Here is a 26,833-nt window from a genome sequence, read left to right as displayed (position 1 = left end):
GAAGTTACATGAGGAGAAATTAAAGTGTCGCTGTAGATGCTACAAAATGTGTAAAGATCACAGACATGTTCACTGCTGTAGCCTCCACGTCCTCTGTAACAGCAATGCTCCAGCAACAGCAGCTGTAGGCAGAGCCGGTCACAGACATAGGCGGCATATGCGGCTGACCACCAGGGGGCCCCCCAAGCTCACCCACATTTGTCATGAAACTCTTTTGGTTTAAGTTTTTACAAATGCCACTTTCCTAAAAGAAAGAAGAGACTATTCTAACTGTCCAGATTTGTACACTTGTAACAACACTAATTTAATGAGTAGACTACACTCTAATATTTCTGTCTCAGAGTGATGCTGGAAAGCTAATTCACGCATTTACTACTTCTAAGTTGGACTATTGTAATTCATTATTATTCATTAATTATTATTATAAGCGTAAGACCATGTGAAATGCTTTTAAGACACGGTTGCGGGCCGGTCTAAGTCAAAAATGCCAGGGCCGATTTTTTGTCCCAGTCCAGCCCTGATGCAGACACGGCCCATAATCATGTTGAGGCGAACTGAAAGTTTGTTTCTACTGTGGAGCAGTTTTCAACTTGGCCTTCAGAGCTTGTTTTCGACAAGATATATTGCAATATTTCTAATTTGTTACATAGTTAATTAAAAAAACAAAAACAATTTGAAGACGCTGCACAGATAAACACACTCCTCTGTCCTACACTACAGTAAATCCAGTAGTTACCTGAGGGGTGTCTCACTTCCACAAAGCCATCAGCAGGGGGCGCTCAGAGCCCATTTATAAAATGTTAGTTCATCACTAAGCAGTCATTCTATCATTGAATGACTCAGTCATATTTTCATTTTAGAGGCCAGATTATTTTGTCTGTGAAAACGAGTGAAAATTCAGGAGATATCGACTTTCACTTACCTACAAAAACATGTTAAAAGAATTTTAAATATTATATGAATACTTACTGTATTTGCCTCGGATGCAGCGAAAATGCAGAGGAGCTGCAGCTTCATCATGACTGTACAGGATTACTGTGTATTTTAATCCAATGAGGTAATTCGTTTTACTGAATGTGAAGCTAACACTCCAAAAAGTAAGTAAGAGGAAATCAGCATACATTTAAACAATCCAATTCACTTTCATGTATATAGCACCAAAACACAGCAAACAGGTGCCTCAAAGTGCTTTATATTGTAAAGACCCCACAATAATACAGATATAACCCAACAATCACACAACCCCCTGTGAGCAGCACTTGGTGACAGTGGGAAGGAAAAAACTCCCTTTTAACAGGAAGAAACCTCCAGCAGAGCCAGGCTCAGGGAGGGGGGGTCACCTGCTGTGACCGGCTGGGGCTGAGGGGAGAGAGACGGGACAAAAGACATGCTGTGGAAGATCAGAGATTAATAATAACTAATGATTAAATCCAGAGTGGGGTATAAACACAGGGTGAAATGAGGTGAGTGAAGACGACGCATTCTTTATGGGATTGCTGCACTCCACATCACAAATCGCTCAGTCTGTTTCTATTGGCCGTCCACGTCAGCAGTCACTGCTGCATCCCGAGCCCCAGCTGTTGTGGTGTCACATCTTTTTTACACCAGGGGCCAAGGCTCTGTTTGACCTAGTTGCTGAAAAGCCCACGAGGCAAAAGAAAAAGCAAACTACAGATTACACAGACAGGAGAGAAGGAGCCGGTCTGTAATGGACTGATATTTATTAGTTTGGAGTTTCTGTCAACTGAATCGCCAACAATGGTGATTTTTCTTATGTCAACATTGGATCATACTGTGTCAGTCAATACTGTGTCATTTTAAATGAAGTTTAAATTCCAGGTATAATATTTAAAGTACTGATAAGCAGCACATTAAATCCAATTTAACCTTCATAATCACAGTGTGGGTTAAGGGGCACAAACAGATACTGAATACTTGGAAAACACATCATCTTAAAATCCTTTTCCTGCATCCCACTTCAGATTTAGGTGAGCACTTCTTTGGAGGTACTTATGTCATGCTGAACTGCAGCATCTTGACTTCCTCTGAATCTGTTTCCAGTCAGTAAGAGAACGCATATTTTCCACATCCCACCCTACAGCGTCCAACAGATAGCACAGAGTAAGGCGGCCACGCTCACTGGCCGCTCGAGTCTTTGACCGCATCCTCATTCTGTGGCAGACTGAGCAGTTCCTGGATCCTCTGCATGTCCTTACTGGTTTCCTCGGCCTGAGAGCTGACATTCAAGCTGGAAATCAGCTCGTCTGTCAGCTGCAGACGGGCTGCCCTTTATATTAGAAAAAAAAAAAAAAAAAGTTATGATTAAGCAAAAGCACCAGGATAAAATGACACTGTATTTATTCCTAATATATCTCACCATTCTGCAAGCTTGAGCTCATACAGTTCCCTACGCTCTCTCCTCCGCCTCTCTCGGACCGTCTCTCCAGTCAGGGACTGCAAGCCAATGACAAGAGCACCAACAGGAATCCTGTGTAGAAGTCAGTTTATAGAGCTGTAACCATTTTACATTAATATTCATAATATATGAACGCTCTTGTACCATATGCAGTCCTATCATTAGACATCAGCTAGTCTAAGTTCCATCATAAAATGTAAGCTGACATAAAACACATCAGACGACTGTTTAATGGAACCATCAACACTGTAACATCTTCCTTCAACAGTTGCTGCCCCCAGCCCCTCCAAAGCCTCTGCGCTTCCGGTCACACCTCAGCTACACGGAAAAGGAGACAACTGCAGTGCAGGATCTGGAGCGTGATGTGCTTTGCGATCAGCTGCCTGCTTTCATTTCACCCCTTCTGCCCCAAATACACCTGGCGTAGCCGTGGCCGGGGCCATTTGTGCACATCAGACGCTCCAGGTGGCTGGCCACTGATGCGGGCAGTGAGAGGGAGAGGAGGAGGAGGAGGAGGAGGAGGAGGAAGCAGTGCTAGTGCAGAGCCAACTGGAAAGCACGGCTGAGCCATCATGGAGGTGACCACATATGACGATCCAAACAAGACCCTCTCCTGTTACACCATCAAAAAGCAGCACACTCAGTTAGCTCTGTGCGCTCAGCTGAAAGAAGGAGCGAGTGCAAAGTGGTCCAGAGTGAGCTGAGCGGAGACGAGATGAGAGAGTAAAGCACCACCAAGTCTACATCAGACCACAGTAGATGGAGATGAGGCTGGAATAACAGTGATGGTATAAAGGAGAAGGGCAGCTGCTGCCTTGGCCTGTCTCCTTGGTTCAGTACCCAAAACACTGTCCTCTGTGGTGCACGAGTCCCTCTGGCACCATGAACAGACTTGGAAGGGGTTGGGGGGGGTGTTCAGCTGGGTGACAGAGGGTTGCTGGGAGGGGCGCAGCTGGCTGCCAGAGTGCTCACTGATTTCAAGCACGCAGGCATGAATGTGAATACAAACACACACACGAGAGGGCACGCAGGCATGTCAAAAAATTAATACACAGCATCTGAGAATAGACGTCAGCACAGTCCTGAGAACTGAAACTGTTCTCTTAGATCAGCTGGAAAAAGTTGGACACGGACTGTGAGGAGGATCTCTGGAAGTCAATGAACTGTTGTAGAAGAAGCCGAGCTTACCCCAGGACTGCTCCGATGATCGAGCCCGCCACCAGCCCTCTCAGGCCCAGGGTCAGTCTGAAAAGGCCTACGGTCACAGCTGCTCACATACACAGACTTTCATCAATCACAGTTCAATGTGCTGGATTTTGTACTGGATACGTTGAAAGAATACGTTTTAAAGAACACTTTTTACTGTCAAACAAAAAACATCGATTTTGGTATTAACTGGACAGACGTCACATTTTAATATCGTCACATATGGCCCCGTATTAATGGGCACTTTTAGGCCCCTCATTATAGAAAGGAGGGTGAGCCACAAAGGTCCCCAGCCAGTGGGTGCCCATATGTGTAATAGCATGCACACTCGCCCTGTGCTGATAAAGGTTTACACAAAAAAAAAAAAAGCTCATTGACTCACCTCCAGCTGCTGCATACTGGCTGACAGCATCTCTGTCCTGGTACACGGACAGCCCCGTGCTCACAGAGCTGCACGGGGAGGGAAACACACACAATATGGAGCCAAAGAGACCAAAACAAACGGATTCAGCACTCACATCCAACAAACATCTGCACATTCAATAATCTGTGCATTATCAATTTTCTCTGGTTATACATTTATATAATTTCCAGATCCCTTGCAAAATAACACTGCACACATTTTCCTCACGTTCAGTGTCTGAAACAAAATTAGGCTCCGCCTTTTTTTTTTTTGCTTACCTGAACAAGGTAACTATTACAGCTACTCTCCAGCTCCATCTCCACCCATATCTCACAAAACCCCGGATAGCTGCATTATGTGCCGAGCGCTGAAAAGGCACAGCGAGATATGAGGATGAGCTTCAGACTTTAACAGGATTATTTTATTTACAGCATCCTTCTTTATGCTCCAATCTAGACCAATTAAATTATAATTCAACCAAAAAAAATGAGAAATAATATTAAAGCTGAATCGGGAAATTAACACTTGCCACAAAAATCCTGGCAGCTATAGTTTTACAGGCACATGCACACCTGGATACAGATTTCACTTACCACTGCATCCACACGATTAGTGTACAACTCCGCCTGGCTGGCCTGGATGTAGCGCTCCCTGGCGAAGCGAGCTGCTGGCAGACCTCCATAGACGAAGCCTGCAAGCGCACCAATAGCACCGCTGTTTACCACATTGGTGATCTCCTCTGGGTATCTCTGAGTTGCACTAAACAGACACGAGAATGTTCCTTTTGAGAATAAAGCCAGTGCAGTGGACAAATATTCACTTTTCATTCTTTTTTTTTTTTTTTTTTTTACTTTCACACATTGTCGCAACCGGCAAAGAACAGGAAATGTTTCGTGTCATATCTTCATGAGCAAACTCACAGCAGAAAGCTCAAATCTGGCAGTTTTCCTATTAAAAAGCGCCTCATCAGCCTGGAATTGTTTCAGAGAAACCTGAGCTGTTCACACTGGAAGCATTTGGGCTGCTAAATAAAAGTGTTTTCATTTTTTAACCTCCTTTTGCAGAGAATACACCGGACCATTCTTTCCCACAATTCATAGGGGTGCAGCACCAGACCACTCATGAAAACAACACAGAAACTGCTGCAGATCGCGTGAGTATTAATTAATAGTGCATTTTCCATTTCATGCCAAAACCTGCTGATGTGTCTCGAACCATCACTGAGGCTGCGTTAAATCCAAGTCTGAACATTAATGCTGCTGCTGCTCTTATTAAATCTGATGTTTATTAAGTCAGTGCCTTAAATGAAAACCAAAAATATCCATAGAAAAATTCTACTGGATTAAAATGAATCAAATAAGTGAATTTAAGGTTCATATTTAAGGTTTATCCAGCATCGCTTCTGTTTCTGGTTTTCACCGTCTTGTCTTTGTTACTGTAGCCTGTGGTGTCGGCACAGTCAGAATGTCTGCCCTTATGAATTCTCCTTCACATTTTTCCTTCAAGTCGTCCTATTTTCAATCAAGGTCGACAAAAAGCGAGCAGGAAAACACACGAGGGAACATTTTTTAACTGCCTGACGTTGGTTTTATCAGGAAGCTGCGTTGAGAGTCGAATGTTTTGGGGTTTTGTTCTTGTTTTTGAAAGAAAAGCACATTTTGGTAACATTTAAAAACAGATTTTAAGGTAAACAGCTATTAATGGAATCATGAAGAGTGAAAAACTACAACAATAAAACTAACTCTCTGACAAAGAGATCCTTGATGCGCTCCCATCCTGTGTCTGGGAACTCTGGCTTGCCGATGTTTTTTGGCAGGGTGCTGGGAGAAGGGATGGGCACGGGAGCAGCACCGGCGAAGGAAGAGGACGAGGAAGTGGAAGAGGGCATCTGTGCAGGCTGGGCAGCAGCCGCATCAGCTGCGTGGACCCTGGGGAGCAGAAAGCAGAAGAGAGGAGGCCTAGCGCTCTGGATGAAGCCCTGCAGTTGGCCGGTGCTCAGCACGCCCTGAGGGGCTGAATCTGCCAGTCGTCTCCGCAGGGCAAAGCTTGTCCGGCGCTGCTCTGGATGCATCATGCTTCAGCTGCTCGCGAGCTGCAACAGGGAGAAACACATGGTCATGGGCTGAGACGTCGCACTCGACGCCTCAACTTAAGCTCCATCCTCAAAACAAAGAGCCTTGAGGCAAATGAGATCCTGGCAGTGCTGCGCCGGCTGTTCCACTCAGCAGCTGTTAAATGCTGCAGTCCTATAAAGCAGGCTTTATTCTGTGACTGTAAAACACACTGTTGATCTTTCAAAGCATAAATGGGACCCTCAGATCTGCTAAGTCAGATGCCCCAGGGTCAAAGGTGAATATATTTCACCATCATTTGGCTAAGTTTGATATCAGCAGGGCCCGACGGTGTCAAATCAAATCTGTTTAAAGACAATTTTGAAATTGTTATCCACAAAATGTAACCCTCACTATGTAGCATGGCATATATACAGTCACTGGTCTTTTTATTAGGCAAATATCTAATCAGTCAATGGCATGGCTGCAACTCAAGGTCAAGATGAACTGCTGGAGTTCAAATTCAGCATCAAATTAGGGAAGAAAGGTGATTTAAGTGACTCTGAATGTGGCACGGTTGTTGGTGTCAGTTGGAGTTTTTCTAAAAACTGCTGATCTACTGGGATTTTCTCACACAATTATCTCTAAGGTTTACAGAGAATGGTCCAAAAAAAGAGAGGAAAAAAAAAAAATCCAGTGGGCAGCCGCTCTCTGGACAACAATACCTTGTTGATGCCACAGGCCAGAGGTGAAGAGCCAGACTTACAACCGAGGAATCAGAGGAGCATCTCTGAATGCACAATACTTCAAACCTCGAAGCAGATGGGTTACAGCAACATTAGACCACACCAGGTGCAACTCCTGTCTGCTAAGAACAGGAAATCGAGGCACCAGTTCATCAAAACTGTACAATAGATTTCAAAAATGTTGGGGGGGGTGAGATGCCTGATTTAATGAGATCTGACGAGCCCTGATTTCTGCTGCAATATTCTGAAGGTAGGGTCATGTTGTTTCAATATAAACAACATGAAAGCATGCATGCAGCCTGCCATCAACAATTCAGGCTGCAGGTGGTGGTGTAATAGAGTGGGGGACATTTGCACACTTTGGGCCCCTTAAACCCAGAGCATCACTTAAATGCAAACGTACTGTTGTCCACCACGTTCTCCCCTTTATGACCACAGATTCATAACCATCTGATCAGCTGGTTTGTTTTAAATCTAGAGGCGATCACACTTTTGATGCTGTTGCTTCTGAACTTTGGAGCTGCCTTCCTGGCTGACCCCGTCTTTGCAACAGTGACTGACTTTCTGTATAACTGAGGAAAAACTGAACTACTCTGATAGCATTTAGATAGTGTGCACTTGAAACAGGTGTCTGTCTATGCCTAAACTTTTACAGTTTTATATTCTGTTTTTAACTATTAAAAAAAATATATAAATGATTAAAAAACAAAGGCGCATGCTGTTTAGTGATGCCACATAAACACTGCCTGATGCTACAGTAGCTGTCAGGTCATCACTCGGGCTAGCTTAGCAGCAGCGCTTTATGTGACCACACCAAACAATTTTACATAACTGCTCCCAAAACGTGACACCGGCTTTTATTCCGGTCCGCTTTATACTTCTCGTCTGTTTACTTGGCTCTTCAAACACTGCCGGGTAATAACCCAAAACATCGTTAGCATGCTGTCAGCCTCTCTGACAGACCGCAGGCGAAAAAGCGACTTACTTTGATTCCTCTGCAACGAACGGTTTGTTTTTACACAGTGGTGTCGATCCGGTGAATATACACTAACGCAGACATTTGTTTTTCACTACTGCCCTTCAGAGCTGCGCTTTCATGCGGCTCACTGTCAGGCTGTACACCAGCGTCCCAACCTTTCACCCCGCTCAAGACGTGCAGCTGCGCAGACCTGAAAATAGCGCCGCCTGTGGGCTGGAGGACTCAATGTTACTGCCGCTGAAACACCTGAGATCAGGTGAGGTTTATGATGGGTTAAAAGCATGACTAAATTTCTAACTGATATGTATATTTAGATACCATAAACTCACGTGACTAAAAAAAAAACAACAACAAAAAAACAAGAAAGAAACACACTCACAAAGACTGTGTGAAAATATTTTAACTCATTTACTGAGATAAAAACAAACATTCTGCACATCACAGCATTTCTGGTCAAATCAGCAGATTTGTAACAGAAGTGTAAAACAAACATATCATTATTGCTTACTGCTGGCACTTTGTGTAAAAGAAAATGTCCTTCTATTTCATCTTCAGGTTATGAAAACTATGGCGGTGCCATCAAAATGAGTGACACAGTTGACGATTTGCTTTCATGTTGTCTGAAACATAAAAGTCTGGAGATTATTCAGTTACCCAGCAGAGGGCAGTGTAACAAAGCTTAAATGTAACAAAGCTTAAATGAAGAAGAAATTCTACATCTTATCAGCCACTACTCTAATTTCTGGTAGCTGGACTACAGAATATTTTTACTAACTGTACCAAACAGGCATAGAATTAACCAATACTAAAAAAAGAGATTTATTGTTCATAAAATGATCCCAACATAGTAAACTACATTTAATGTAAAAACTGATAACCCTATCCACCCTAATTACACATCTTTTGTATATATCCAAACAAATGTCTTAGTTCAAGTGTCTAAAATTAAACTTTTCAATAATTTAGTGCATAACAGTTTCATTAGATGTATCTAATGTCTCCAGGAAAGGATCAAAAGATTTTTTTAGTTTCTGTTAAAACAACTGTTCGACCAATCACATGAACCATTTACCTGCATGCAACCAAAGCCTGCTCAAACATGAGCTCTGCAAGCAGACTGCAAAACAGAACCCAGAGAGGCTCTGGTACCAAAAACTCTCGCCCCTTGCCTCCAGATTCTACATATTCATGTGTCATTTATTTACGGCGGTTACTCAGCAATCCCTCAGAGTTTTCTCGTGGAAGGGACTGAACCTTATTCACTCATTCCTTTCACATCATCATCTCAAATAGTCTCGATCATGTCACTATAACATAATCACAATCACCATCATCATCATCATCATCATCATGGCTATTTTCTCCCCAAAGAAGCAAATTTGCCAACTTTTTCTACAAGTAGTGATCATGACAAATTAAAAAGAAAGTCACGTGTGAAATTTCTGGAATGCCTCTTTAGTAAGTAAAAATAGCTCAGCTGTTTAAAAACACACTTTGTGCTGGTCAGATGGATAACAGGCGTGAAAACAGTCGCCACTTCTGGACTGAACCAGAGTGATCAATAAAAACTCGGCACATAAGCCCCCTACTGGCACCTGAAGGTTTTGCATGAAAAAAGGGGGGCTCGGATTTATTAACAAAGGCCTATGATAGGTGGCTGAGGCACCAGCCCCCTTGCAACCTTTAATTAGACAAGCTGTTAAGAAAACAGAAGGATGCATGGATGGAGGGATCCTTGTTGTTTACCTGTAGTTTAGCACATGTCTTTTTTTAACCCCTTCAGTCACAATACAGGAATTTTTGTGGGGAAAAAAAAAATCCATATTCTTCCCACCTAATCTTTTTAGGTAGGAAATGTTAGGGATTAAATATTTCAGTACAATATATAACTGTAGAAAGTGATGTACACAATTGTGTACGTGGTGACCAAAGGGGCCATAATGACAGCATCTACAGTCAACAGTATGGCTGTATAGCCTGTAACTTTTGGACACGTGTGCTGTTGTGTGGTGCACACTGGTCCAAAACACTGCACTCAACAGAAATACATGAAAAGAATCTTAAATCGTCAGACTTCAGATCAGTTAAATAAACACAGGCAAAAATGGAATACCAACAACGCTGCGTAGTGCCGCTCGAAAGGAAATCGTGCATCATCACATTCATAATCTCAGGTTTTCCTTCACAGCAGCTGCACCGGCCCCACGCAGTCTGTCTCACAGCTCTGTTTTGCTGGCTCTGTGGACTATCTGGTTGTAGCTGCTCTTTCTTTGGGGTTTGTAGGTGAGCAGCTGGCTGAACTCCGTCAGAAGTCTTTCCCAGTAGCAGGAAATATCTTGCATTTGCAGGTGGCTGAGGATGAATTCCTTACCCCTGGAGGGAGGTCGGGAAACAGAAAAGTCACACATTGCTGGGACGAGGTCAGAGCAATAGCACCGCTTAATCATAAAGTTGTGATCTCTTACCTTGTAGCTATCTCCTGCGCGATGCCATCATTCTCTTTAACGAACTCGAGAAGCTCCCTGAGGACACAGAGCGTTTACAGACATGTTGATATTTGCAAAATCTTAAAATAAATTTTGAGGACATCTGAGATCCCAAACAGGATGGGAGAGATTTAGGATTCCTAAATTATATATGTGGGAAGAGGTGACACAAGCTGACCCACCTGACATCAGACAGATCCTGCTTGACTGGGATGTAGTGGACCCAGGGCCTGAGCTGAGGGTAAAAGAACTCCTGCCATTCATTTCCCACGTGAAACACCAAAGAACCGCAGAGGAAGAGATGTTTGAGGCGAAAGCTTGCTGCCACACCACGGAAGTTGAATAAATACCTGCGGTGGGGATTGGAGCGAAATGTCACATTAGACTACATTTGTTTGTTTCTTTTAAATCACTGATGCTCGGCAGCTTGAGCAAGCTCATGTTCTCTTCAAAATAAAAGCCCAGCAGCTGAGGTGATGCTATGAGAGGGTGTACCAATATGGCCATCTCAGGTACACAGCTCTGTCTGTGAGCACAGCACCTACAGTTCAATCCTTCAGTTTGCAAGGAGCAGCCAATCAGAAGAATTTGGTTTAAAGGGGGAGGAGCTAAAAAAAGAAGACGCTTGTTTCAGACAGAGGATGAAAGGAAATAAAAAGGATTATTCTGATCTGTGGATCATGCTGAGCTACTCTAATGCGAGGTCAAAAGTATGGAGCTGGGAAAGAGTATAATGGGTCCCCTTTAAATATGAATGAAATAAAGACATTTTCAACTGAATTTCTATCTTAATCAGAATGAGCTCACCTGTATTTGCAGTGATCTACCAGGGGAATTCCTTTGGCAGGGGGTCTCCCGAGTGTATCCTACAACACAAACAAAAACATTTTTAAGTCAGTCTGATTGATTTCACTGTGAAATGTCCTACAACCATCACATGACCATACATAAGCAGGACAAACTAAAGAAAAACATCTTACTGATTTCCAATGATTGCAAATGTATCGGAGCTTGGTGTGACGTGGCGTCAGTATGACTGACCTTCTCAGACCTCCAGGCTTGGTTCTTCGTGTACTCTGCGTCCACCAGCTCTGGAGCTTCTCTGGACAGAAGGATGAGAGGGTCGCGCTCAGGGCTGGTTCTACCGAAGAAAGAGAGGATAGCGTAGAAGACATGATGAGGGGCAGCGCTGTCTAAAAGAAAAGATAACCCTGTAAAAGAACTGAGCAGACTGACCTGGAACCTCTAAAGAATCCTTTGGACTCTTTCTTCTTCCACGGCCAATTTGTTGCAGATCTAAAACACATTATTATTATTATTACTATTATTCATTCTGAAGTTATAAACAACTGACTGACACGTCCTTTCACAGCCAGGTGAAGCCTTTTCCTTCATTATTTTTAAATTAAGCAGATCAAAAATCTGGAGTTCACTCTAAGTGTCGATCTTGGTAGATATCTGCTCCGTTCTTAAAGAGAATGAATGCAGCTGGCCAGCTCAGCAACACCAAAAGGCCTCGGAGACCAGAGAAGAGCAGATGATTCATCTATCCAGGTGAGCAACACTCACAAAGGTAGATGTAGCACTGTCAAAGTCTACACTTAAGAGATGCCTTTGTGAATATAAATACAGAGTTTCCAACATGGCGCAAACCACTGGTTACACTCAAGAAGAAGACGGCCAGCTCAGATTTAGCCAGAAAACACCTAAAAGAGCCTTTAACTGTTCAGATGAAACAAAGATGGACTTAATCCAGAATCATTATTAATTTTGAGCCTATAAAAATGGGGGATTGTGTATAAAAATGGCTGTAATTTCTAGACAGTCAATGCAAAATATAAAACCCCCTCAAAGCTGAAAGTCTGCACTTCAATCACAGTGTGATTGTTTGGTTTAAAGCCTACTGTGAAGAGGTACAGAGGAAAAATCACAAGTGTGTCGTTGCCCAAATAACTGGAGGAGCCGAGTAGGACCTCATTTATTCACTAGTCGGCTCCTCTCCAAAGTGCGAACCTTACTTTTCAAGCTCGTCCCTCATCAGATCCCATCTTCCCAGTCCGGTGGGGTAAATGGGCCACACAGCAGGCCCGCCCTCCCAAAACGTCCATGCTGGGTACATGATGTCCTTGTAGTCTGAGGTCTACTTAAAATCAAACATCCACATTTCAACAACACTTCCTGCACTAAAACATTCGCGTGCGCCTCAAAATCCTGCCCACATTCTGACCTTACTGAAAGAGAAGACTGGCAGGGTCGGCTGCACCCAGTGGGGGACTTGAGGGTAATCCCTCACATTTACAACCATTTCCAAGTCAGGTAACTTGTCAATCACCTCCAGTATGAAGTGCTCCACCCCACTGCACCTGAAAACAGGGAAGTGACGCGGATAGTGCCATGGATGTGACCGATGTTGGTGTTCGGATAACATTAACGACTTTTATCTGATCAAATTCTAAAAGTCATACCAGGTGCTCTTCCTCCTTACCTAGCGGGGAACATGCAGTTGTGCTCCCTGTACAGCTTGTGTCCAATGATCTGGTAGTGGGTTCCCACTCCTCTCTGAACCGTGGCAGCCATGACATCCTCTGAAATCCCCCCTTTAAAGGGCTGTAAATCCTGCTGTAAAACACTGAGACAGACGTCCAGGCTCCATGTTATCCATTTATGCTTAATCTGCACAGCAGGAATGCAGCATTATGTGTGCATTTGATGGGTATGCTAGTGATGGTAATACTATTAAAATCAATCTCAGAAATATGTATGCATATTTGATAATAAAGAGGTTTACAGCAGAATGATGTATTTCCTGGATTAAAGTCACAGGTAAGGAAGTGCACCAACCTCAGGTGGCAGCTACAGTTGGCAGGTCTGCATGGAATGTGCTCTTTAACAGCATCTGATATCTTCTCCTTAATTCTCTCCCAGTGTTTTCCTGCAACAACACACATCAAATGGCAAATTGTGTTGGAGAAGATTTTATTATTGTGCCAGCCCCCTCACATTTAATAATGAGCCATAACTGCAGTTCCAACTCTTATGAAAGTTTAACACAAGTGGGTTTTGTGGCTGTTGTTGTTTGATTACAGGTGTCTAAATAGAGTGGGTCTTTTTTTTAAACTCCCAAAATATGAACCTAATTATTCCTAACACACATACAGGTGCTGTATTTGCCCTCTTCCTGCTTTTTTTTTGCATAGTTTTTATGCTTACATGTTTCAGATCAAATGAACTTTAATAGCAGACAAAGACAACCTGAGAAAATACAAAATGCAGCTTTTCATTTTAACACAGGGCTGTTTTTTTTTTTTTTTTTTTTGGACAGCTGAGTTCAATTTCAATACCAACACCCACGCCTGATTCCTGCCAGACCTGCTGAAGCAAGAGATCACTTAAATAGAAGCTGTCTGACAATGTGAAGCAGGCTAAAAGAAGGTTTTGGAGTGGCCTATTCAAAGTCCAGACTTAAATCTTACTAAGATGACCTTAAACAGGCCGTTCATGCTGGAAAACCCTCCGATGTGGCTGAGTTGAAAGAATTCTGCAAAGAAGCGTGGGCCAAAATTCCTCCACAGCGATGTGAAAGACTCATTGCCAGTTACTGCAAATGCTTGATTGCAGTTTTTTTCTGCCAAGGGTGACACAGCCAGTTATCAGGTTTGGGGCACAATTACTTTTTCACATAGGGCCAGGTATGTTTTTAACTTTTTTCCCCTTAATAAATGGGTCATTCTACTTCAACTCAGAGTAGAATCAGTAGAAAAGTTTTCAACATGACAACTACAAATTGTAATATTTGCTCAATAAGCACAAAAGCTGAAAATAGCATTTCTTCATGCTTTATTTTACAGTATTATGAAATTCAACTATATCCCATTCAGAAATCGTCACTAGTTGTCTTTTGCGATATGACTTTTTTTTTTTTAATTAGTGTGCTCAAATATTAGACTTTACAGTTTGGTTTTTGGCATTTTAACTAGCCAGTGCTCAGACATTAATGTATGTGTCCCAAATTACAGATCCTGATTCATTCTGGTGGTAACAAAGACCGGTGAAAATTTCAGGCTTTTTATCTTTAATAGTTGCTGAGATATTCATGTTCAAACATTGCCACAGATTTTAATATGCAAAAAAAAAAAAATCTGGAACTGGGTGAAGGGACCATTTTTCAAAAAAAATATATAAAGTATTTGATATGTGAAGCTACAGTGAACTCCCCTGCAGCGGCACAGTGTGTTGGCCTCTCCTCTGGTGCCAAGAACAAACAGGCAGCTAGATAACTTTGGAACAGCCAAAAAACAAGTGCTTTCCAACACTCACACACATCCGATGAACGCATCAGTATCTTGCCCAAGGATACTCTAAGCATGCAGACTGGGATCGAACCACCAACCATCCGATTAGATGACCTGCTCTACCTCGTGAGCTACAGCCACCCAATATAACTAAGCTTATAGTCTTAAGCTCATTTATAAGGTCTTTTAAGCGCCGATTGGTTACTTTTGTCAGAATCTTTGAACGATCAGCTGATAAACACTGAATAACGGAACAAGCAAAACCTACACATGTGGCTTTTTCGCAGTTTGCAAATTGCTAACTTACACATGTATTATGTAGGTTGGGGCTTTGACAACAAGCAGCCCCACACAGCTTACCAACACCTCAAGTACCTCCTGCACAAAATCCACTCTCATGCAATGGCTCGACTTGAGAATATCCTATGAATGACTGTCAGGCAGCAGTGAGCAAACTTGTTCCAAAACCTCGCCCAGCTTTTGCAAGTAAAAAAAAAAAAAAAACTTGAATGAAAATGCATGCTATTTTACACCGTTATTTAGCACCAAAGCTAGCTTTTAGCCACAATTCATGCCAACCTACAAGTTAGCTGCTGGGCTAGTTAGCGAGCACCGGTGAAGTGATGGTTGACTGTAGTGCCAAAAGTTATCTTAAGGAGCCACGGACAAATAAAAGCTCACTTTTTTAAATAAATTCAAGAGCCGCAGTTGTTTAAAATTGAATCACCTGAATCAGCGGCCAAACACAAGTCAAAAACTTGGACCACTATTAAAAACCTCCACAACCAAAGGTGCTCCATTTCCCCCTCGATCCTCCAGCTTTGTCTGAAGAGGAGAATCAAAGCCGGGATCTGTGATCTGCTGCTTCTGGCTGCGCACAGACATTACGGTAATGCGCACAGCGAAATCCACTTTTTTCTTACCGTAACGCCTAAAAGATTAACGCAAAGCGTCATTAAAGGATCACTCCCCCCAAATCGTCTAGCAATTACCACTTTAACTAAAATATCATATCCACTGATTTTACTAAAAATTCTTGTTTTTATATTAATTACAACATAAGCTATGGTTTTCAAATGTATAAACATTGCCACAAAGCATTTTGTTCCTCTACATAGGTAACAATGTTACTGATTCAGTGGCTGATGAAATCCCCAATTTATTTCAAGGGCATGAACAGAAACCTCATGAATGGTTATCCTTCAAATGTGCTCAATATAATGAGTTTCTCAGTCAGAGAGAGCAAAGGAGGAGGAAAGGGACCCTCCTGAGATTTGGGCAGTAAGACTAAGTGACAGAGAGAGGAAGAGACAGAAGACAGGGAGAGAGGGAGAGCTATCAAAAGAGGGCAATAAATAGAAGCAGAGGGGGTGATAAAATATTAGAGAGAATATTTCATATTTGCTAGAGATATAATAGAGATCAAATCTGGGGATGAATTGCAGCTCCTATTTATAGCCAATTTTGTCAAGTTTGGTCTTGAGAGGATCTTGGATTTTTTTTGGTTTGCGAACACATCCACAGCTGAACAAAATGCAGCAAACGTGTCTCTCTCTTCTGCTTGGCCTCTGCCTTCACCTGGTTTTCCTTTGCAGAGCCGAGGAAGGTCTGGAGTTCCCCAATTTCGACGGGAAGGACAGGGTGATGGACATCAATGAGCGCAACTACAAAAAGGCTCTCAAGAGATACGACCTGCTGTGCCTGTTCTACCATGAACCTCTGCCGGCCAACAAGGGTCTCCAGAAGAGGTTCCAGATGACAGAGCTGGTGCTCGAGGTGAGAAATGAGGAAAAGTGAAGCTGTAGTTTTTGGCTACAGTGATTTGATCTTCTTTTTTACAAAGAGCAATGCTTTTTTCACTCCATCATACATCATGCTTTGTTTCCTGTAAAAACCTGACTTGTTACCCCCCTTTTGGTAGTGTGCCTGCATTTAAATATTTGTAGGAAAATATAATTACATTGTAATTTATAACAAAACACCCTTAGTTCTGGGCCATATCATAAAGCATTACCAGTAATTTTTCTGTTGATTGACTAGTTGATCAACAGTTGCTTCAGATTCATTTTGGTCCATGATTCCAAATCACATTTCCAAAAACCTTAGCAGTACTGAGCATGCTAATATCAGGATGATGGCATTCACATTTAGGTCAAAGGCCTGAGTACAGCCTAACAGGTCAGCTCTGTGATATTTGACTATGTCAAATAGGCAAAAAAAAAATCCATAAAAAAAAACCTGTTAACCCTTTCCCTAACTCTGAGTGGGTCACTAAAAACCTGATGACTAAGAGTAATAAACATTCTTCAGGTATACAAATACCTGAAACCTATGGGGAAGATATCATCACTGATCAAAGAAGATAGCAGGAGTTTGGAGATCCATCTGTTGTGACATACAGCGAAACCGATTAATAAGCTGCAGCTCAAATCCCTGCAGATCACATTCTGCCATGCAAACCTGTCATAACAAGTCATGTGTGGTTACTGATCCTTTGTGTTCTACGAAAAAGCAGGCAGCGAATGCTTCGTGCTTCCTCTGTCCACACGCTGCTTAGACCAGATCTGTGTTGTACCTGTGCACACTCTTCACTGGCAAGCAGTCATTTTATTCCCGTTTGGTGCACTCCGCTGTGGTTTGCATATATCCAGGGATTGTTTCTAGGTCATTTTGTTAATTATAGCTTGTTCCCAAAACTCTTTGAACTAGAACTCACAAGGCGTGCTTTCGTAGTCCTTTCCTTTTCATTTTGGAGCCCACGTTATTTGTTGGTATTCACCATTTTTATTCACTGTTAGCAACACTTTCAGTTTACACTGCTGTCATGTTTCATGCACTCTTCGATAGCAGAAATCAAGAAAGTAACACCCCCCCCCCTCCCCCCGGTGGTTTTCTAAATCTGTTATCCTTCCACAACAACTGCTGAAAGCTGAAAGGCAAGCAGTCCTGACTCACAGCTTCCCTCTAACAAGAAAACTCCACGGGGGGCTCTCAGCACACAGACATCCTGGTAGTGAAAAGATGTATTGACAAAGACAGCAGCAGCTGTGGATGCCAGCTCAAGTACACAGCGTAGAAGTCAAAGCTAAATGCAAAGTTCTGAGCAGAGGCTGTTTACACCAGTGTTCTGATCTCAAGCTCTGCTTACCAAGCACGGTGATATTAGTCTCTTCCAGAGATAAGGTGATAATAATTCAGGGATGTAGTTTGGAATTTTAAAAATGCTTAGGCCAGTTTTATCTCCCAGTGTGATTGCTGAATGCTGCTGCATCGTGTGCATTTTAGTGCACGTACACTAGTACAGCAACAGCTGTTAGTATAAAACCAACCCTACCACCCAAGCTGCAGCTCACTGTGTGTACACAACAGATAAAATGCTTTACTTATTGATCAAGATGGTGAAAAGATGCTCTGCTCAAAGGACCTCAGTGACTTTAGAAAAGAGATCAGATTTGGAAAATGAAGAGATTTCAGAACATGGGGTCTTTTGCCTTCATTGGATAGGACGGAGCTGAAAACAGACAGGAAGCTGGAGAGAAAGTGAGGGCAAAGACATACAGGGAATGGTGTGGTTGCAGACTCAAACGCAGTCCCCTCCAGTGGGGACACAGTGAGACTTCTGCACATGGGTCAGCTATAGCACAGGCTGAGTTTGAAGATGAGGATGAGTCAGCTCTAAAATAGGCCTATGAGCAGCCAACCAGGGGAGAAGCATGGATGTCTGAATGGAGTCCTTGAGTCATCTTCCATGACCGACACAAGAACTGTCTTTTATGTTCAGCAAGAATTATTCCTGACACATTCAATAACTTGTTCAATAAACAGATTAAAAAGTCCTTAAAGTGACTGATGTTTGTTCTCTTGAGCACAGCTTACAGCTCAAGTCCTGGAGAACAAAGACATTGGTTTTGGAATGGTGGACTCCCAGAAAGATGCCAAAGTAGCCAAAAAGCTGGGTATGAGTTTCGTAGCTCATCTGTGTTCTTGTTGTTTCCTGTACCATCCTACCAGTAATGTGTAGTCTTTAAAGTGCTGGTTAATCTATCTGCTGCCTAACCAGGACTGGAGGAGGTGGGCAGCTTGTATGTGTTCAAGGACGACCGCGTCATTGAGTTCGACGGGGAGCTCTCAGCAGACACTCTGGTGGAGTTCCTGCTGGATGTGAGTAGTAAAATCTGCAGACTTCAGACTGACAGTTATGTCATCCACAAAGAGGATAAATGTTTCACTGGTGGACTTAAATCAAAGAATTCCTCCCATATGACCACTGCAACACCTATAAGCTCTTAGACAGCATGTGTACACTATCCAAAGACACACTGTAAACTGGATTAGCAGAAATAGGGTAGCTGTTTGCCATCAGTGCTTATGCTAAGCTAATCAAAGCTGTGACTTCACATTAAATGAATGTGCATCTAACACTGTAACAAACTGAAGAAGTTGCCTAAATACGTGGTTTGCTTCTGTATTATACTGCCCCCTAGGTGCTGGAGGACCCAGTAGAAATGCTCAACAATGCCATGGAGCTGCGAGCCTTCGAGAGGATGGAGGAAGACATCCGCCTCATTGGTTACTTTAAAGGAGAAGATTCATGTTAGTTTAGCATCAAACTCATGTGCCAGTATCTACATGTAAACAAATGCATTTCTGAAGGAAATGATAAAGCTTGGGAGTGCGTCACCACACCATGAACTTGCTTCATCCAGAGATGCTAATGGAATCTAGAGGCTGATGGAGGTTCAGCACTGTGTAGCCTCACTGGCGGCTAAATGAAAACCTGATTCTAGACTCTGCTCCTCTCGCTCAGTCTCATGACAGCCCTTAAATAGCTTCTAGCTCCCCGCCTAATAGGTCAAACTGCAATTATAGTTCCTCTCACACAGAAAAAGGAGAAAAAAGTGAGGCAGGGAAGATGCTATCCAGCCGACATGACAGTGGCACAAATTTTCATTATGAAGCCTATTTCTGTCCAGATATAGGTTGGTCCCTGGTGGTGACCTTGTTGGGAAAAGAGCCAGGAGCGTGTATAAAACCGTATTAGGGGAGACTTTGTTACTGGGATGAAGACACTGGAATCATGATGAGAAATTGAATGAAGAGCCCCCCTGCCAACACTTACCTTCCTCATCACGTCACTGCTGAACTTTCAGCTTTTGTTCCCGTCGATCTCTTTACAACTCTCATCCATCTCTTTCTCTCCGTCTCCCGTTGTTTTTCAGACTTCAGAGCTTTTCAGGAGGCCTCAGAGCGGTTTCAGCCTTACATCAAGTTTTTTGCTACATTTGATAAATCTGTGAGTCTTAAACCAAAAATATATTATAGCATGTAAAACTTTGAAAACACTTTCTAATACAGTCTTAGCGACAATTAGAGTTTGACATTTGTGTAAAAATTGAGAAGTTTAAACCCTTGATTAATGAGCTTCAATTCAAACAGTCAAAACAAATCACCCTCAGGATACTTTGTTTCATTTCTTTATTTATTTTTTTTCAGGTAGCCAAACATCTTTCACTCAAGATGAACGAAGTAAATTTCTATGAGCCATTTATGGAGGAGCCAGCCATCCTGCCTGGAAGACCTCTGTCTGAGATGGACATTGTTGAATTTGTGACCCAGCACAGGAGGTTAATTTCAATTTTTTTTTTTTTTAATTAAAATCTTTGTTAAAAATAAACAATTTCAGGCATTTATTTTATAATAATGTGCTTCTTACAGGGCAACTTTGAGGAAGCTCCGAGCAGAGAATATGTTTGAGACATGGGTGATTATTTGTTTGGTCTTATCAGAGCAGATGGAAATGATATAGCATAAATGCACTTTCCTTACATGTATGAAAGTCAAAGTTGAGTTCAGACTGTAACCACTCTGGTTCTTCAAATTCTTTCCATCTCTAGGAGGATGACATGGATGGGATCCATATCGTTGCCTTTGCTGAGGAAGAAGATCCAGGTCTGCAGCTGTGATTCAGAGCTTTCTGTTGTTTAACATCACAGCTGTCGATCCTTCGTTTGCAGCTGGAGGTGAGCTCAGGTAACTCTGTCCTGTCATCCTCAGATGGCTACGAGTTCCTGGAAATCCTGAAAGACGTGGCCAGAGACAACACCAACAACCCAGAGCTGAGCATCGTCTGGATCGACCCCGACGACTTCCCTCTGGTTATCCTTCATAAACAGTTTATACATAGAAGCTTTTCACCATTGTTTAAATGCAGAAAATCTCTGAAGTGAACGTGGCTTATCTTGTCCTTCCAGCTGACCACTTACTGGGAAAAAACTTTTAAGTTGGACCTGTTCAGACCCCAGATCGGCGTGGTCAATGTCACAGATGTAAGTAGAGCTCAAAACCTAAGAAAACACCAAAGAAGAGCTTATAGACGTTGAGCTTTGTGGTTCTATCACACGCTATCCAGGCAGACAGCGTGTGGCTGGACATGTCCAACGATGAGGACCTGCCCACCCCAGAGGAGCTGGAGGACTGGATAGAGGATGTCCTGTCAGGGAGGGTGAACACCGAGGACGACGACGAGTCAGCCGATGACCGGGAAAACTCTGACAGCTACGTCACGGAGGACAGCGATGAAATTCATGACCTAGATGAGGAAGATAATGACGATAACTACAACTGACTCCCAAAGGTTCATGTCCTGGCAGTTCAGACCTGCGCCAAAAGCACTGAACTGAACTAGCTCGGCACATTAAATTCTATCTACTTTAAAAACACTAAATGAAATGAATTCTAACATGTAGCTGGCGTAGAGCTTAAGTTTAGAAGATAGATAAAACAGATAAGAGAGTCTGAAGCTGTGAAGAATAAGATATAATGGAATAGGATGCATGTGTATGCATGTCTGTGAAAATAAATGACCGCTATTAAAGCTTGAATTATTTCTTGTGACTTACTGAGGAAAATTTTTATGTTTATGCAATAATATTAACTTCTTACCCGAAATAAGGAAGTTCAGACTGATTCCCAAGACGGATCCGATTGGCACATTTTCTCACCCAGTCAGTGGGTGTTTCACCTTGAATTATTCAAACATGGGTAAATAATTTAGTATTGTTATGCCTCCTAATGGGAGTGGGGACCTGGACACTGAGGCTGGGGGAGGCTCAAAGTCTGCACACTGGGGCCCAACAAGCTGCATGATGATTGGACAGAGCCCTGACAAACCTCTAAGTCTAGACATGAATTAATAATACAAGGCCAAGCAAGAATGGTTATGCCCCTGGAGGAGGATGTGATGTAGTGTGTCAACAGGATGTTTGTATCGTGGTGGGGGGTTTACACTTAATCTATGCCAGGTGATGAGAGACATTCAACTCAGTGTGCATTTAAAATGTGACCCGGGGCGAGTAGACATGTCGCACTCCCTCCTGGGGAAAAACAGCTAGCCGGCGTTACCGTGTAAGTGCCTGATGTTGTGTGAGGTGTTCAGGGTCCTGTGAATGTCAGATGTGACGGGTTTTACATGAAGATGGACTTTGGGAATGACAATCACGCTGCAGACAAGCGGTCTAAGAGGTTCAATATAAACCAGGACAAAGAAAAGAGGAGTAAGATGAATTAAGGCCTAAATTTATGTTTAAACCCGAAGCTACAAAAAGCGAGAGGGGATTTCCTCTCACGTCTCGATCTACACATAAGCAAGCCAAACAGAGAGAGAGAAATGAAGGGAAGAAAACATTCCATTTAGATGCAAATGCTCCTCATTTTCCTCTCTACCTTCTCAACCAGGTCCTGCGCGGAGCAGGTGGGTGTGGGAGGGGGATTAAGCCGAGGACAGATGAGTTCCGACAGGCGGCCTTGCGCCCCGGGCTCGGGGAGGGATGAGGTTGTTCGTTTTCAGCACTGGACAGTGACATTGACATTCATTTACCCACAAGGGCCGACCGCGCTGCTCTGACAGGCCGACGGCGAGCCAATTATTGCTGAGCGCCATAACAACAAAAAGCCACCAAAATATGGCCAAAGAAGCCAATATTTTTGCTCAGGCATGTCACAAAGCACGACCCGGTGCTTAATGCGCAGCGACAGAAGAGAGTGTTAGCAAGCCTGCAGCCGGGGCAGGGAACGAGTACATATGGAGATAGTGATGAAGTGAACAGAAGACTTGTTAGTTTGCGAGGAATGGAGATGAGCAAAATAAAATAAAAAAAAAAAAAAAGGCCTGCATGGGAACATTTAAAAACTGATACCCGTGCTGTGGTTTCTCACTCTCGCTGTGCAGTTTGCCAGCAAATTGCAACAAAAATCTAATTAAAAAAACAAACTATATTATAATAATCATTATCTTAAGATAGTCTTATATTTTTGCCTGTAGTAAAAAAAAAGAAGGAAATATTAACTCATGATTGTCACCTTATATAGAAAGTGAGAGGTGCATTTGAATGTGAAATGGGATGAAGTATTCTGGGATACTGCTGCGCATCATAAATGTTCAAAGTAACGCTGGAAGTGAAAACAGCAGCCCGGCACTCAGCAGCTTTACAAATGTTCATAAAAATGCTTTATTTTTTCTACAAATACTAACGCTGTGAGACTCACACACATCTTACACGGCAGCGCCACCAGAAAACTGTCCATCAGAAACCAATCCATGACGCAGGACTGTGACTTGGCAACAGTGTGACAGATGGTGGAGGGGAAGGGGTGGGTGGGGGGTGTGGTTGCGTCAACTGGAATGGCATACATACACACACACACACACACACACACACACACACACACACACACACACACACACACACACACACATTTGTTCATATAAATAGATACAGTTTAAAAACAGGAGGCACAGTCACATCGGGATCATACAAAGTTTATCTGTCAGGTGGAGCAAAATCTGACCAGTGGCAGGTTTGTTTTGTTTGTTTGTTTTTTAGACTTGCTGTAGATGTGTTATGCAGAAAATATCACATATCTGTTTTTTTTAAGGTGGGTTAACATTTTCTTTACAGTAAAACCATTAAAAGTATTAAATCATCAGTATTTTTATTTTTTGTCTGAACTCATGCACTCGGTGACAATGCTGTGTTTCATCACCAGGGGGCAGTAGGGGACAGCGATGCTCACAGGCACAATCATACTGTCAGTATCTCTTCTTGAGCGTGCTCAGTGACTCGTTTTTTTTTTTTCCTTTGGTGATTTTACCAGATCAGTTATGACAGTAACAGAGTGACAGACAGGTGTCATTTTGACTTCATTTAACTGTACTTTTCCACACTCAGTGTAAACTGAATCAGCAGGTGAGAGAATCCCTTTGGAGCCTTCCCTGAAAGGGCTGACCTCGAGGGAATTGTCAGACAACAGAGGTGAGATGAGGCAGTAAAGGAAAACCAGACAGTCCAGTTGGGAAGGAGGTTCCGCCCTGCTGCTGCAGTTCTCACTGCTGATTTATCATCCTGCATAATGAAACCCTGTGAGCCCTGAGATGAAATCACACTTTACACACTGGCACTTGCTTATGCTCAGAGGCTGAACGAGCCAGTTGTTTAGTTACTCATACTGACAAATTAAGAATTAATCTCTGTTTTCATAGCACTACCATGGAAGGAACTTAACATTTTCTCTGGAATTTTCAAAATAAAAGCAGTGCAGCATGGCTGTTAGATGCGTATTTCCACAACAAAACCTAGCTTTGATTCTCACCCCTGCTGCCATTACATCATAACAGAGAGATGGTACTCAAAGACTCCTGAACTCCACGACAGCAAAGATCATGGTAAAAGTAGGAAAAGCTTTCCATAACTGTATTTTGGGTTTTTTTTTCTTCAAATTTATATGATGCTCATTTCCTGTCACCTTAGAAATCAAACTTTTACAGTTTTCCCAGGTTTTTAATGTCAAAATCCAAACTAAACAAAGGAAATGTGGAATTTTGCAGACAGTAGTTTAGAAAAGGAGGGCCAGTGCTGTGAAAACTAACTCCTACCTCTTGCCAGGTGGGAGAGGTATGACCTGTAACTTTAACCCTTATTTGAAAACTGCGGTTTAAAGGAGAGCGTACACAGAATGAATACATCTGCGGTGTAAGCCAAAGAATGGAGAGATCAGTAGTACTTTTTATTTCTGGCGTGATAGCTGGGCCTCTCTTTCCTGCTGCCTTCCCTTTCCATCACGTTAGGCAGATGTGGTCGACATGAAAGCCCTGAAAAGGTTACTGAACCGTTGAGGCGGGGCAAATGTTTTTGGGCACGCGTCCATCTCAATGCATCTCTTATTATCCGGTTCATTCCGAGTTCACCCTGGTGTTTAAACATGGCATGCTTGTGTTGTTCCCAACTGGAGTGGAAATGTTTCACATTTTTGCTCCATTGCACCTGGAGAAGAATTGAAAACAACTCAAAAGGAGTCCCGATTTGGCTGCTAAAATTAGCACTCGAGGGTGTGACTGTACGCCACAGGATGGACACGGTGGAGTGTGACATCTCAGCCGTCAGGAAAAGCGTTGGTTTGGAGTTCTGCAGAGGAGTGAGGAGGAGATTGTGCCGCTTCCTTTATGAGCAGACTTCATGTTCCCACTGTCGCGCGCACACACAGTATTCAAACACTTCCAAGTGTAGACAAAACAATAAAAACAACACACTTTCCATCAGGTTCCTGACGGTCCGTCAGTCTCATGGAAATCCACAAAAACTGCTCCGTGGGGATGTCGGAAACCTCTTTGTTCCCGTCTTCTTTGAACGAGTGATTGTTTTGACACAAAGTAACACTCACACACATGCGCACACTCACACACACACACACACACACACACACAGTATCTGCACTCAACCATGTCCGAAGCGTCCAAACTCCTGTGAGCAAAATCCGGCTGCGACTCTTCTTTTTTTTTTTTTTTATCAACAATAAAAAGATCAATATATTCAAACATGTGTGGTAGATAGATTCATATATAATATATAAAAAAAATCCAAAAAAGTACAAATAAAAACTGCAAACCCCAAAATGAAAATTGTGTGGAATAAAATAAAACATCTGGAGTCCTACACAGAAGTTTCGGACTGTAGCCGCAGGACAAACTTGTGGGATTTGGGATCGATGTACTCCTCTGACATCTGGATGTAGGGGATCTTCTTGGTCGTCACCACGAGGCTGAAGTCCACACATTTGAGCAGGAAGATGCTGCCGTCCTTCAGGCTGCTGGTGACCGACGCCTCGCTGATCAGCGTCCACTGACGGGCTCGCCAGTGGTCCCGGCTGTACCGCAGGGTCGGACCTGGGGTCAGGTAGCTCTCAAGGAACGCCTGGAAAGGAAAGACATATGGAAGCATTTTTTTCCCTCTTTTCCACTAAATATTATGCATATTATAAAAACCACTATAATAACCCCAAAGAAAGTCTGAATTTCATGTGTAGAGGTCACAGGTCTGACCTTGGGCGTCATGTTGTTGGTGATGCAGAAGGCCAGGTGCTGCTGGATGCTCTCCATGCTGTGGCAGTGCTGTTGCTTGGTGGTCCTCAGGTACTTCTGCAGGGCCCGCGCCATAGATGGGAAGATGGCTTGTGCTGCTTCTCGAGGGTCCATAATGTCCCCTGGTGATTTTTTCTGCTCTTCCTCCTGCATGCGTTTGATATGAGTAAAGGCTTCCTCTACTGCCACCACCAGCCTGGAGGGCAAACAGCAAACAAAATTTCAACAAAGGTGGATTTTTCCATCCATTTTATGACTCCTTAAAATGTTTTACTTCACTATAGATGCTTGAAGCTAATTTCTGGCTAACGCCCACCGTGCTCTGCGTTTGCGGACACGCCTCTCGTGCTCAGCCTCTTCGTAGTACAGCTCGTTGTGGCTGGTGTCTCTGCGGCGGGCGGCGGCTGCGATCATCGCTCTGGACTGAGAGTGAGCGATTCCTGCTGCTGCTGCATTGTTCCCAGGACCTGTCGCGGCAAATTCAGATTAGATAGGGAGGGTTAATGTATGTATGAGAGTCTTAACAGGTGGAAGCACCCATCACAGGCTTAGAGGCGATGGAGAAGGAAGAAAGAGATCTTTGGTGATGACACAGAGTGCAATGAGAGGGAACAATCTGCTGTTAAGAGTGAAGGGGGGAGATTATTAATGCAAATAAACCTCAGTCCATTTCCTTTTATCACCCGCAACACTAAAACCCTCAGGAGCTGACAAGAAGAGACACATAATGTCTGAATTTTTTTTTTATTGTTCAGAGCAATGTCATCACTTGAAAATCTAAAACCCATTCCTTCCCCCGCGTACGGGCGATTGATATGCAAACACTGCCGTTACTCTGCCT

General features: G+C 43.0%; 4 protein-coding genes across 9 annotated transcripts in view; 1 reads left to right on the top strand and 3 right to left on the bottom strand.

The window, feature by feature from the left end:
* Positions 1–1,704: 1,704 nt before the first annotated feature.
* timmdc1 (translocase of inner mitochondrial membrane domain containing 1) lies at positions 1,705–7,969 on the bottom strand. Its single transcript, XM_030744990.1, has 8 exons — positions 7,808–7,969; positions 5,768–6,117; positions 4,619–4,784; positions 4,304–4,392; positions 4,005–4,072; positions 3,605–3,683; positions 2,378–2,488; positions 1,705–2,287 (listed from the first exon to the last, which is right to left on the bottom strand). Exons 2-8 carry the CDS (start codon positions 6,097–6,099, stop codon positions 2,137–2,139), a joined length of 996 nt encoding a protein of 331 aa, XP_030600850.1. The 5' UTR covers positions 6,100–6,117; positions 7,808–7,969; the 3' UTR covers positions 1,705–2,136.
* A 243-nt stretch (positions 7,970–8,212) lies between these two features.
* On the bottom strand, positions 8,213–15,417 carry poglut1 (protein O-glucosyltransferase 1). The gene is made up of 11 exons (XM_030750329.1): positions 15,307–15,417; positions 13,129–13,219; positions 12,773–12,916; positions 12,515–12,650; positions 12,306–12,427; positions 11,524–11,583; positions 11,329–11,428; positions 11,095–11,153; positions 10,470–10,637; positions 10,267–10,323; positions 8,213–10,174 (listed from the first exon to the last, which is right to left on the bottom strand). The coding sequence occupies exons 1-11, from the start codon at positions 15,377–15,379 to the stop codon at positions 10,018–10,020; spliced, it is 1,167 nt and encodes a 388-aa protein (XP_030606189.1). The 5' UTR covers positions 15,380–15,417; the 3' UTR covers positions 8,213–10,017.
* Positions 15,418–16,102: 685 nt separating this feature from the next.
* Positions 16,103–21,258, top strand: LOC115794890 (calsequestrin-2-like). The gene is made up of 11 exons (XM_030750585.1): positions 16,103–16,355; positions 18,451–18,535; positions 18,640–18,740; positions 19,064–19,172; positions 19,799–19,872; positions 20,073–20,203; positions 20,295–20,340; positions 20,474–20,528; positions 20,634–20,734; positions 20,831–20,905; positions 20,989–21,258. Exons 1-11 carry the CDS (start codon positions 16,113–16,115, stop codon positions 21,202–21,204), a joined length of 1,236 nt encoding a protein of 411 aa, XP_030606445.1. The 5' UTR covers positions 16,103–16,112; the 3' UTR covers positions 21,205–21,258.
* A 1,846-nt stretch (positions 21,259–23,104) lies between these two features.
* LOC115795504 (vang-like protein 1) overlaps positions 23,105–26,833 on the bottom strand; it is a 65,483-nt gene continuing 61,754 nt past the window's right edge. For all 6 annotated transcript variants that reach the window (XM_030751465.1, XM_030751473.1, XM_030751486.1 and 3 more), the window contains 3 exons: positions 26,309–26,459; positions 25,954–26,188; positions 23,105–25,825 (listed from right to left, as the gene is read on the bottom strand). In XM_030751465.1, the coding sequence (XP_030607325.1) occupies positions 25,565–25,825; positions 25,954–26,188; positions 26,309–26,459 (647 nt within the window). In that variant the 3' untranslated portion in view covers positions 23,105–25,564. The remainder of the gene's footprint in view (positions 25,826–25,953; positions 26,189–26,308; positions 26,460–26,833) is intronic.

Source organism: Archocentrus centrarchus, chromosome 2 (assembly GCF_007364275.1).
Source record: "Archocentrus centrarchus isolate MPI-CPG fArcCen1 chromosome 2, fArcCen1, whole genome shotgun sequence".
Taxonomy (NCBI): Eukaryota; Metazoa; Chordata; class Actinopteri; order Cichliformes; family Cichlidae; genus Archocentrus; species Archocentrus centrarchus.
Note: the sequence above shows the minus strand (reverse complement) of the source record. Positions and strands in the feature narration are given on the sequence as shown.